At 38.2% G+C, this 13,308-nt stretch overlaps 2 protein-coding genes across 2 annotated transcripts; both read left to right on the forward strand.

Moving 5' to 3' along the window:
• Positions 1-316: 316 nt before the first annotated feature.
• Positions 317-9,299, forward strand: LOC137962653 (uncharacterized). Its single transcript, XM_068809652.1, has 10 exons — positions 317-590; positions 5,213-5,349; positions 5,448-5,621; positions 6,609-6,845; positions 6,928-7,028; positions 7,166-7,238; positions 7,610-7,678; positions 7,784-7,891; positions 8,088-8,213; positions 8,681-9,299. The coding sequence occupies exons 1-10, from the start codon at positions 455-457 to the stop codon at positions 8,873-8,875; spliced, it is 1,356 nt and encodes a 451-aa protein (XP_068665753.1). The 5' UTR covers positions 317-454; the 3' UTR covers positions 8,876-9,299.
• A 1,656-nt stretch (positions 9,300-10,955) lies between these two features.
• LOC137963384 (probable WRKY transcription factor 43) lies at positions 10,956-11,551 on the forward strand. Its single transcript, XM_068810509.1, has 2 exons — positions 10,956-11,188; positions 11,315-11,551. The coding sequence occupies exons 1-2, from the start codon at positions 10,956-10,958 to the stop codon at positions 11,490-11,492; spliced, it is 411 nt and encodes a 136-aa protein (XP_068666610.1). The 3' UTR covers positions 11,493-11,551.
• The last annotated feature ends 1,757 nt before the right edge of the window (positions 11,552-13,308 follow it).

Here is a 13,308-nt window from a genome sequence, read left to right on the forward strand (position 1 = left end):
TATTACTATCTTATACGTTATCCACATTAACATAAATAAGTACTTTACATTATATTTTCTATTACGCATATTAATACAAATAAATATTTTACATTCCCATTCACTTTCCCCGGTGGAATTACTTTACATTGTAATCCAATTTCCCTTCGCACCTGTGCACTGACCCCTTAAGAGAGATGATTGATTTTTGTAGCCTACGATTAGTTTTTTTTTTTTTTTTTAAATCGAAATTTAGCTAACTTGCCTTGCTGCACTATATATATTTCGTAATCTGATCATTGGAATTTGGAGCTGACGTACGAGCGGAATGCTGAGCACTGCAGGGCCGGGTTGGCGCTTTTATCTTGTCTCATTTACTTGGGGCAGCGTTTACCGGAAGTATCACTACTCACCATCGGCAGCGGCATCTCGGATTCGATCGAAGAGGAGCGTATTTGTGGCTAGTCGCAGCAACATGGATGACTGTCACACGGTGGGAGATTGGTACTCGGTGCCAGATTTGAGACTCCGTGACCACTGGTTCACTGTCCCTCTTGATTACTCCTCTTCCAGCCTCACTATCTCCATCTTTGCCCGGGAGGTTGTAGCAGGTAAGGCTCCTGCTTGACCGCCACTGTATCTTTCTCACCCTTATCCTCCGTTGTCATCTAAAATTTGTCATTGGGTTGAATCTGTTCATAGTCAATTTCTCAACAACTTATGAAGTGTGTGATCCCGACCTTTTGTTACTTTCCCCGGTGCATTGGGCATTTTACGCTTATATGTCAGTCACCGTTCCCTCGTACTAATTCTGGCGACCTGAGAATATCAGGTTCGACTGCCTATGCGAGTAAAACAACTGACACCGGGCCTTTTTGAAGAACTAGTGTTATGATAACCAGATTTTGGTTCTAAGTTTACTTTTCCTGGTAGGTTCAATTTGCTTGAAAACTGTGAACAATATCTTCATTAGCGCACAAGGTATACTTTTTGTTAGAATCCATGAGAAAAGTTGGTGTTTATGTTTAGAGTGTGTGTGTGCACTGGGGATGGGAACGGAGTTTGGGTGTTAATTGCCTGCATACCTCTGGCGTTTTGGTAATAAATACTTCTATGCTCTTAAACTTTATTCCAATAAATCTATCCCATAGTATCACCAAATTGACCGCATATCCTTGCCATTAAGTTCTGTTAGCTAACTCTAACTTTGACATGTGAAAGACTTAAATATCCTCATAAAAGTGATATTATGACTCTTTTCCATGTAGGCTTATGCGTTATTCAATGTAGCTGGTAGTAGTAACTTGGCCAACTTGGTGCCACATAAGTTGATTGTTGGAATTTTCTGGAGGGAAACAATGGGAAACATTAGGGTTTATAGACCTTTCTCTCCTATTTATATTTAGATAATATCTAAACTTACATCAGTATCCCTGCAGCCCGTAAACCTTAGGAATCTAGTTTCTAAAGGAAAACACTTTCTTAGAAAAAAAGAACTAGATAAACTCTAATTATACCTTCTAACACTCTCCCTCAAGTTGAAGTATATAGCTTCAACTTGTTACAAAGTAGGTCTCTCAATTCCCATTTTAAGTAGAAAAAGAAAATACAAAAATTGGTTTCGACAAAAACATTGGTCTTAAAAAAAAATTGTAGTTAATGTTGCTTCAAAAACCTCAAACTTTGTGGCTTTGTGGTTTTTGGCTTTTGCACTTGCACTTCAGCTTCATATACTTGTATTTCTCCCCCTCAAAGTAGGGATTAGATGGCAATGCTCCCAACTTAAACATTAAAAAAATTGCAACGATCATTTTCTTCAATCTCCCCTCAATTACAGACCATCTTGAGGTGTCCCAAGAATTTATACTAAAGCGGATACAGACTCTTACAACCATAACGAGAGGGTAAAACCCAAGAAAAGGGTAAAAGAAATATGAATGATACAAATACTAAAATTTGAAACTTGAAAAGGATTTCAAACACAAAATAGTACTAATAATCACTATGAAAGAAAAGCCTATAACTAAAGGACAACAATGAAAAACCCACTAGAGGGCAATAGAAAACCCATATACAATAAAATATGAAGACCAACCTAAGGAACTCAAACAAAGGGATTGTCACAAGCAATTTCTAAAGCATGAGAAAAATTTTCTCGACATGAAACTCATACCACTCAGTGTGTTGGAAACCCGTATAAAAAAGTACCAAAACAAAATGTCAGAATTGATCTTGAAAAGTAAGATAGAGTCCAAAATATGAGATGGCCTGGAGATATGTAAAATAAAATTTTCAAACAACATAATAAGTTATGGAGGATTTACTAATGGAAGTGCAATGAATAAGAAACAACAACAATATAATCACTAAAGATTTGATCATTAACCAGACAAAAAATTGACCACAACCCATACCATCAACTTCACCCAAATATAACCACAAAAATTCACAATCAAATTTGACCAAGTAAGCTGATGTTTTTAGCAGTAGTAACTGCCTAAACCTGCTGGATAGGTATTCACATTAGTCTTTGTCTGAGGAGTAGAGTTAGCCATCTCAGTCCCAATAACAGGGGCACTGTAAAGACAAAGAGAAGAGTAAACGCAGCAGGAGACTGAGATAAGTAAATGCGAGGTTGAGTTACTTCTGTGAGGCAATAGAAAACTGCTATTGAAACTAATATTCAACACAAGATCGACTGGAGAGACAACACCAAAAGTAATCAGGATCTCATATGACCTGCTGATTGCCTTGAATTCATGCAGCAAATAAAACAAAAATAGGAAAACTGAGAAAATAGAGAAAGAGGCCATGGCTTTGCTTTAAGATAATGGGGGTTGCATGGAACTGGCTGCAGAATATCATTTTGGAAGCAGAGTTCTCTGAAAGCAGAGGAAATGATGGACTCACCTTGAGATTGCACTGGAGTTTCAGCCTTTGGAACAACAGGAAAGTACAGTAATCTGTGTAAAAGTGTGTGAACTTCTATGGGTGAGTATGGGTTCCTTAATTTACTAGAAAAAACGGCCACTTGAAACCCAAGCACCATAGCTACTTGCACTAAGTTCCAGTGGCTCAGATTGTTTGAAAGCATCGAACAGAGAGGTTGAGATGCTGTTGTTGTTGTGATATCTCTGAGTTGTTCAAACTCGCTGATATGTATTTCCATCTTGTTTTCTATTGAGGTTAGTTATGAAACCATCTAGACAACATCACCAAAAAAGTGGAAATCATAGAAGAAAAGCAGCATCAGCAGTTGTGTCCATTGCAGAACCAGCTTTCTTCTTTCAGATTCCTCACATCCAGCTCCATCTTTTAGGACACTGCAGTTGTGGGAAAAAGATTAACCGATTCAGATCTGCGAGACTAAGCTCCAAATTGATATAATGCTGTGGCAATTTGGAAATGATGTTTGAAGAGGACAGAAGATCTTTTCTCCAATAAAATTATGCCCAAGATCATCATAATAAAGTTCAAAGCTGTATCACTCTCTGGCGCAAGGCTTCCGGCCTTTCTCTCTCTTTCAAGCTTGAGCCTTGCTGTCTCTCTTCTCTCCTGCTCTCTCTCTTTCTCTTGATCTTCATTCTACCGGAAGAGAACAGTCCATAGGGAACTACAAAGATGCTATTGCTATGTGTTGAGCCTCTTCTCCTCTACTTTTGGAAGTGGTGAAAGAGGCTGAAAGTCAATCCCTGCGGGACGATAATAAAATCCGAGCTGTTATCTCAAGCTCTAAAACCCAGTCTCAATAAATTTTGTTTGGAAATAATAGGTCGAATCCTAAGGTACACCTTCAAGAACAATCAAGGAGGGGATTTATTTGACAATACATGAGTCTCCAAGCAAGGAAAAAGTACTTGGAAGCCAAATTATTTGATACAAGGTAAAAAAACTGAACGGAATATAAAAACATGGAGAGAAGAGATTAAAGAAGAGGAGTAAACATCTTCTCAGTAAGATAACAAAGTCACTCACAAACCCTATATGTTAGAATTTTCAGGAGAAAAGAGAAGTTAGAGACTAAAGTTTACAAAACCTTTTTTCGTTATTTATAATTGAAATAATATCCAAAAATACATCAATGCCCCTACACTTGTAAACCCTAGGAATCTAGTTTTAAAAGAAAATATTTCCTAGAAAATAAAGTAAACTAAATAAATTCTAATTATATCTTCTAATATTGATGTCAGACATGCCTATAGTGTTATTAGGAGTACCCTACATCAGCTATGTGGGCCCACATTTAGTGACTATTATGGTGTATTTTTCTATTTCTACATGTCAAACTTAGAGTCAATGACAGCGCCAGAATCATCAACGGATGCTAGTATCAAAAAAGGAAAATGTTAAAGAGTTTTTTTTTTTGAAAAAAAATATTAAGAGTTAATGATGAGTTTATCTGTAGGGAAATGTAGGTAATTCTGGTGATACACCTAAGTTGAAACCAAGTGCTATATAGATGTTTTGGTGATATTATGGGGGTTATATACAGGTGTTAATTTAAAACACTTGGTTAGGTAGTTTTTGTTTTTTTTCCACTTCTCCTGATTCAGACATGTATGTATCTATGCCATATAGCAGGAGTATTTAAGCAAGTCAACTCTTTTTTCCCAAAAGGAGATTTTAGGGTTTTTCACTGAATTCTAAGAGATGATTAAGCAATATGAAAAAAAAAAGATGATATGAGTAGAACCTTTTCGAAATGGCAGATTTAAAAGTCTAAGTTTCTTAGTCAATTGAGGGCTCTCTGCATGGCTGCCGTAATGGATGTACAAAAGGTCATTGTAAGGTTCTTGAAATGATAATAGTATCTATTAAGGTCTTACTTTTTGAAATCACAATATTATTTTTTGTTGAAATTTCATTCTCATCGAGTAATATAATTCATTTTGAAGTAAAGGTACTTCTTATATTCTTGAACTTCCCTTACTCAAATTTACAGATGTTCTTGTAGGTTTAACATTACATGTTTTCTTAGGACCTGCCTGTATGTGGAAATAGACCGTAGTAGTGTCCACTTTCAGATGTTGTTAAAACTTTCTTTTTGTGAGTGTTGTACACACACAGACACACATACACAGATTATGCCCCAAAATGAACCTAGATTTTACACAGAGAATAAATCCCCCACCAAATGTGTGGTCATAAAATTGATTGATACTTAAAATTCATTTGGATTTTTTTTTTTTATGACATTCTTCTACCCTCTATTAATGAATAGCATTTGTTACAGCTGGGAAGGAAGAACAATCATTGCCATATCTTTTATACTTGCAAGGAGGACCAGGGTTTGAGAGCCCCCGTCCAACTGAAGCTAGTGGTTGGCTTAAAAAAGCATGCGAAGAATATTCTGTTATTTTGCTGGATCAGGCAGGTTTTGCTAGATAAATAATCTGATATTTCTTCTAATTGAGACTTCCCTTTGTCAATGTTTTTCTTCTTGCATTAATGATATTGTCATCTAACAGCGAGGAACAGGCTTGTCGACTCCTGTGACAGTGTCATCCCTCTCGCAGATCTCTTCTGCAGAAAAGCAAGCAGACTTCTTAAAGCATTTTCGAGCTGACAATATTGTGAAAGATGCAGAGTTTATTCGTATAAATCTTGTACCAGACAATAGACCATGGACTATTCTCGGACAGGTCTAAATTATTCTCTACTGATTTTCCACACCTTTGGGTCCCTTTCGTTTCCATTGTGCTTAAAAACTATGATAAAAAAAGTAATTAGCAGTTGTTGTTTCACAAGTGAAGAAACCGAGATAGCAAAAGTTATAGGAAATGAGCAAGAAGCTTCAGGAAGAAGAAGAGAAGAAGGAAAGAAAGAGAAGAGAGATGAAGAAACAAATAGAGTTTGGGGCTATCATACTGTGCAAAAAACAGCAATCCTCCTTCCTTTTTAAGTAATAGACTTTTTAGATTACACACAATGGGCAGAAATACCTTTCTGTCAAGTAATTAATTAAAACTGCGATATCAAATGACTAATCAATCCTTTATCACTAAATGCACATATTATGCTTATAATACTTTCCCTCAAAACTGGGGCATAAATATCAAATGGACTCAATTTGTGACTTTGAAAAATAATGCCTTACCAGGTGCCAATATTACCTAGTTGGTTCAATGATGAGACATGCATAGGGATAACTTCCCCTTTTATGATCTTCACTGTGATTAAGTGTTAATCCACTTCAATGTGTTTTATCTTCCTATGGAAGATTGGATTTGCCTCAAAATGATTGGTCACTTGATTATTACAAAAAGGCCAAATGTAGGTTTTCCAAGTGAGAATCTAATCGAAGGTTAGTAAGGACTGAATATTAATAGTTCAAAAAGGAGATTAAATTTTATGTTGGAAAAGGGTTTTTTATTTGGTGAAATTCTAGGTTGATTGGTGGCTTGGTGAAGGGCCCATTTGAAGTACTATCCATTGACTTTCATTATCACCACCAAACTGACTGTGTTGGTTCAGATGCTTGGAGTAGGCTGAGCACTCAACTGGCTGGGACCTCCATATTTGGAGGGGGCTAATTGACACTGACACTAATGAGATCAATAGACTCACTAGTCTTTAATACTTGATTCTCGTCTTTTGTGAGTTATTCATCAATACTCATGCTTTTGCAGAGTTATGGTGGCTTTTGTGCAGTAACCTATTTGAGCTTTGCTCCACAAGGTCTGAAGTCTGTTCTCATCACCGGTGGCTTGCCACCAATTGGAAGTGATTGCACAGCGGAGGCTGTATACAGGAGTTGCTTTGAACAGGTTTTGCGTCAGAATGAAAAATACTACAAAAGATTTCCGCAGGACATTGAAATTGTTCGTGAGCTTGTAAATCACTTGACAGGATTGGATGGAGGTGGCGTGAGTTCCCTTAACCATGACTTTCAGATTGTGCTGATATATATTTGTTTGGATGCTTAACAATTTTCATCCTCTTCCACAGGTCTCACTTCCATCTGGGGGTATATTAACACCTAGAGGAGTACAAACTCTAGGCCTGTCTGGTTTGGGATCTAGTGCTGGTTTTGAACGCATGCATTACATGTAAGCATGCTTATTCTGATCCTCCCTCTGTTATTGTGTAATTTATGTGTGTGTGTGTGTGTGTGTGTGTGAGAGAGAGAGAGAGAGAGAGAGAGAGAGAGAGATGTTCTAATATTTGCTTTATCTTCTTATTGTAGGTTTGAGCGGATTTGGGATCCTTCATTGCATCCAGGGGCAAAAAAGCATATTAGTTACTCCTTCTTGAAGGCTGTAAAGAACTCTGCATTTACTCCATTTCTGTATACCAATTTTTCGCCACACCATCTCTATTTAGCCAAAATATATGGTGTACTTTTACAAGGCCAAAAGGGCATTGATGATTGTAGTTGGTGTCATGCAGGCTACTGTTTGACTGAATGTATAACAAAAATTGTATCTTATAGGTGTTAGGTGAAATATTTGTTGCCAACGCATCATGTTACAGAGAGAAAAAAATAATTGAATGTGGTTTCAACTAATATTAACAGAATCATTCAAAATAATAAATGAATGTTATCCACAAAAAATTTGAACTGTCGTTTTCTTAACTGCTTTATCCTGGATTATATGGCCAGCTATGTGATCTTCCCTTTTATTTGCAGTTTGAGAATTGGCATTCTTGGGATACAAATCCACTTTATGCTCTTCTGCACGAGTCCATATATTGCCAAGTAATTATTCCGCTGAACTTCCTGTGGGTTTTAAAGTTTGTGAGATCTGTATGTGGTAATTGGTTTGAAAAAAGTTTTCTTACTTGTTTATCTGCTTTTGAGAAGGGGGCTTCATCAAATTGGTCTGCTGATCGGATAAGAAATGAATATGACAGCTTGTTTGATGTGGTCCAGGCTGCAAAAGAAGATCGCCCCGTGTTTTTCACTGGAGAGGTAGCCACTAGCTCTATCTATGTGCTGTGTTTGTGTGTGTTCGAATTGCATCATCTACTTCTCCATTTTCCAGCTGGAGGATACTGGACTTGTGCCAGATGGATCAACTATAAACTGTAACTAGAAATCAATAAAAGATCTAGATATTGCCTGCTCTTTCTTTATCTCTCTTATGACATCTGTTAAATTCATGCAGATGATTTTCCCATGGATGTTTGATGAAATTCATGCCTTAAAACCTTTTAAGGATGTTGCTCATTTTCTTGCAATAAAGGATGATTGGCCTCCCTTGTATGATGTTGCTTCACTGAATAACAACCAGGTGATCTATCTGCTGTGTTTTTTCTGTCAAGAGCTCATTGTTTCTTTTCTTTTCCATGACTCATTTCTTCAATCATTAGAACCTCAGTGATACTTGGTGCACAAGGCCTGGACATCAGGACTCTTTTGTAGTCTGTTTTGCTTGTAACAATTTTGATCAGCAATATCTTGACTCATTTCTCCAAAAATTTCAGCTATTGTAATTTTCTTTTTCCATTATGTAATTGATCATTGTGGGCCTCCACCACCTCTTTGGGATGGAGGAAAGAAAAATATTGCAATATTAAGCTATTTGTCTTTTTAGGTGTTTCAATTACTATTTAAATTTATATCGTCATCTTTTGGGAATGACTGCACAAAATGAAAAATATTGGAGGTGTTAAAAACTTAACTAGCAGATCTTTCACTCTTTAAAAGCTTTTATTTCTTTAACCAGTTCTGTTAGCCACTCGTATCTTATTTTGGCAGGTTCCAGTTGCTGCTGCTGTTTATTATGAGGATATGTTCGTAAACTTCAGGCTAGCCATGGAGACGGCTTCCAAGATTGCAAGCATCAGACCATGGATAACAAATGAATTCATGCACTCGGGGCTGCGTGATGGAGGAAATCAAGTTTTTGATCAGTTGATGGGTATGTTAAAAGGGAAAAAGCCCTTGTTTTGAAGTCTAATGCTTCCGACTTCCAAATCCTCTATGGTTGATGTTGTTTGTTAGAAATGAATAATAACTTGTTTAGGATATTTGCTCTAGTATAAAAGTTTATATGAAGTAGCTAACACTTACTGTTATATTGACATTATTGTAATTCTCTTCATTTCATCGTTTATGTTTGATGAGAGAGAATGAGCTGAATTCAACATCAAGCCCAAATTGACAGTGGAAAAGAGTATTGGGGGGTACAAATGTTTTAAAATAGGTGTAGACAATTTGTGGGTTGCCCAGCTCGCTTCTCCTAAGCTGTACCTCATAGAGAGCCTTGACCTTGAGGCTGTGCCCGTGACATTGGATTGCATCAAACTATCTTCATGTCATGAATGTTTTCCACAGATGCCCAATTTCTGCCTCATATGGTGTTAGGCCCTGGTAATATGAGACAAGTTGAAGTTTATCTTTGGCTTTATAGCAATTCCCTGTACTTGGCTTCTTGATATCGGAATCTTGAAATTTGGCGTTCACCCACTTCCAAGTCCAGACCGAAGGCAGAAGGGTTGGTATAAGAAATTGATAAAACTGAATCAGCAGGGCCGCAACGATGGAGCATGTGAAGCTTTCAAAATTCCTGGAGTCGGACAACATTCTCGCAGAAACAAAACATTTTTTAATTGTAGAAAGCGATCAGTTCTTCCGATCTTGTTGAAACTTGGAAAGGTCTCTTTCTCAATTCAAGAAGTTGAGGAAGCTGTAGAAGAGCACCATGGTTGAGGTCCCGATACATGGTGATTGATTCAGTCTGTCTTGAAAACTGAAGTATTGATAAGAATGCCGGGGCTTTAAATCCCTCTCCATTAGCGCGAGGTCATATGTTCTCTCTTCATTATCTATAGACAAGAACGACTTGACTGAGATGATGGATGGAATGGGTAGACGGTAGAGGTTATAGTGTTATGATCTACCTGCAAGTGCCCCACTTTCCTTGCTCCCTCTCCCAATCTGCAACTTTCGTAGTCAACTGGGCGGCAACATTTTCCCTCGTCTTGGTAAAAGTCTTTAATGTCTTTCGAAAGCTCCTCAAAGTTTCCAGTGAGGAGGAGAAGTTTCCAGTGAAAGATCTTCCTCAATTCTTTCAAGAAAGAATAACTTGCTTCATCATCTAAGCTAGGTGCTTTGAGAGACGCAACTTCCCTTACGTTACCAGATAGTGAGATGGAAGCGGGGGAGTTGCTGGAATGAATGAAGTGGGAATAAAGTAAATTGGAAACAAACATCCCATCTTTTGACTCAAGAAGTGGGAATATAACAGAAGCTCGGGACCAGCTAACTATTCCCTTGCTTACATGCTAAGCCAAAGGCAAGGGCAAGGCCTTCTTTCCCCCTTGCCTTTGCACAGTAGTGGGCATCATGGGGGCAAGATAGGGGAGGTTGAATTTGCATCTTTTGGTATTGCTCTATCCAGCGTTAGATCATCATTTTCTGAGTTCTTTTTCCTTATCACATCTGTTCCAGTACTCAAATTCTACATTGTCTTCCACTAGTCCGTCGTCTGTTAAACCAGATATAGATTAGGATGCTCATCTTCCTAATTGGATTGCGTACGTCGTTCGTCTATAAATACATGCATTTCTTTATGAGGGGAGTGATGTCAGTGTTGCGCTCGTCTTTTTTCAGCGGGCAGTTGAACAAAAATTAGGTGGAAGTAGTTGGCTCGACTCGCCTGTAATCTGTAAGACAGGAGAGAGAAACGCCTCCGTCCGTTTCCTCCTACGGCAAGTATTACTTGCATGCAAAAGAACGTTCTCTCTCTCTCTCTCTAGATCTCATTTTGTTGAACCTCTTCTCACCTTGCATCGTCTCTTTTATGCTTGAACGAAACATAAATTCTACAACCTTGCCAGTTTGAAGCCTGTCCTATTCTTCTTCCACCATGGATGGCGATGCTCCAACAGATCGACCTTGCAGCTTCTCGTCGCATGCAGGGCAATGGCCACTTGAATATCCTTATTTCCGCCGGGTCGAGGAGCAAGAGGGCAACTCATACGCATCAAATGTAGAGTGGACCACCCTCTTTTCCTTTCCAACACATAGAATGGAGGAACATAGGCCACAGCCTCAAGCTGTCGCTGTTGCATCGGAAGCAGCTGGGAGAGAAGTGATGGTGGGTAGCAGCAGCAGGAAGGACAAGAGCAAGACCAGGATGATAAAGAAAGCTGCTAGCCCAAGGTTCGCTTTCCAGACAAGAAGTGCAAATGATATCCTCGACGATGGGTACCGGTGGAGAAAGTACGGTCAGAAAGCTGTGAAGAACAATAATTATCCCAGGTTTGTACGATGGTACTCCCTCCCTTCTCTGCATGTAATTATGGTTATCCCTTTTCACCAGGCACTATGCTTCTTCTTACTTAGTTTCTTTTTCTATGGTCTGAATCGGGGGATGGATAAACGAAGAAGTTACTATCGATGCACGCATCACACATGCAACGTGAAGAAACAAGTTCAGCGATTATCCAAGGATACCGGAATTGTGGTTACAACATACGAGGGAGTTCACAATCATCCATGCGAGAAACTTATGGAAACCCTAAGCCCCCTTCTGAAGCAGATGCAATTCCTCTCTAGATTTTAGGTTACCAGTAGGCGTCCTCTCTCTGCGTTTCTTAATTTTCTCTCATGCGATGCCACAAAATCCATGTTCTACAATGTACAACGACTCAGCAGCCAGTGAGCGGCTACTCGAAATGAAGAACAAAGGAAAATGTACATTTGATCTGTCCTCTTGTAAATTTGGTTCCAAGTCTCTCCATAGATGTTACTACTAACCTTCCATATTAGTTCATTTGTGTGTCGATATGTCCTGAATCCTGTTTGATGATTAAGTAAAAATGGATCAGTTTCAGTGAATATCACCAGTGAAGACTCCAATGCCTAGATTGATGGGCACTAAACAGGATTAATGGAAGGAGGAATGAAATTATAAAACTACTTGTATATTTATCCAAGTAATCACACAATTATGTAATTAGGAACCAAATAAACTATACTAATATGCATTACATCTAATAAAATCTTATGTATGAAGGTAAACAGATCAATTCTTAATAGGGTGAGGGTAAGAAGATCATGTAATTTCTTTTTCCAGTAATAATCAATAGAACTAAAGGTGTAAATGGGCAAGAATAAAAAAGTAAGAGTTATTGTAGTATTGGTTGTGATTATTTGAAATTTATTTTGTTGAATGCTTCATCCACAACATGTTTTAATGCTATTAAACCCAACCTAGACATCTACCTAGTGAGTGAGTGAGTGAGTGAGCTTATTGAATCCAATTTACCACAGTGCCAATGTCATATATATGGGTTTTAGTTTTAAATAATTAAATAATATTTAAACAAAGACTTAATTTCAATCATATATAACCATTATACCACACATTATAAATTTAAACATATATTGTATAAATTATAAAAGAATAACACCATTAAAGGAATATAAAAGTAACATAAACATGTAAATACATCAACTAAACAATTATATTCAATATATAATTGAGAAAAAGACCAACCTTTAGTAATGGTTATGGAAATCAAGATTTGTATAATACTCAATAGTGTCATAGGTGAAAAAGTATTAAAGACATTCATCCCATATATCTCGGTAGGGGTGGCATCGAATCAAGCTAGATCACGAATAGCTCGAGCTTGGGCTCGGTTCGATTCGAATAAACCCAATCTTGAATTGAATTCGAGATCGGGTTTCCGACTCGTTTAGGTAAATGATCCAAACCCGAACGAAGCTCGGTTCGATTCGTGTACTTGCGAACTAGCTTGTTTACTTAAAGAGTCGGGAGTCGGGACCTAACGTGAAACCTTTCCCTCCCGAATTTTTTATGGATGCAAACAGGTGTTTCCAGCTTCCTGGCACGACTGATCCATAGGTGTTGCATTGGTTGAGCGTCGGTCGTAGATTTTCCTGCATGTCGTCTATCGTGTATCACGATAGAAGAGATGGTGAGCAATGGGGATGAAAGAAAAAGGGGTATGGGTTCAAATTTTGTAGATAAAATTTATGCCTGTTGTTATTTGCAAGCAGAGGTTGGACTTGGACCAGTTCATATTCTTCACAAATGAAGAAACACCTTTCTAGGTGAGTAGCCATCGGATTTCGTTGAGGCATCCCAACGGTGGAGCCTCCATTGTGCATTCTTGGCTCTATGACATGTTGGAACTTGGCCAAGGTCGGCGTTGGGTGCGCCATTGTCAATTATGACGGTGGCCGAAGTCGAGGTGGTGACGAAGGCTAGCATAAGGCGTTGTTCTCCGCTTGTGGCTGGAGGTTGAAGATGACCTCCAAGGTTCATACTAAGTTGGATGCGACTCACCCATTCCAAACCGCGCAACTGAGTTGGCCGAGCTTAGTAATTCTAAGAAAAAAATTTGTTGAGT

This window comes from Aristolochia californica, unplaced genomic scaffold (genome assembly GCF_029961685.1).
Source record: "Aristolochia californica isolate CCGP_79_NKW_82.1479 unplaced genomic scaffold, dmAriCali1.0.hap1 SCAF_4, whole genome shotgun sequence".
Classification (NCBI taxonomy): Eukaryota; Viridiplantae; Streptophyta; class Magnoliopsida; order Piperales; family Aristolochiaceae; genus Aristolochia; species Aristolochia californica.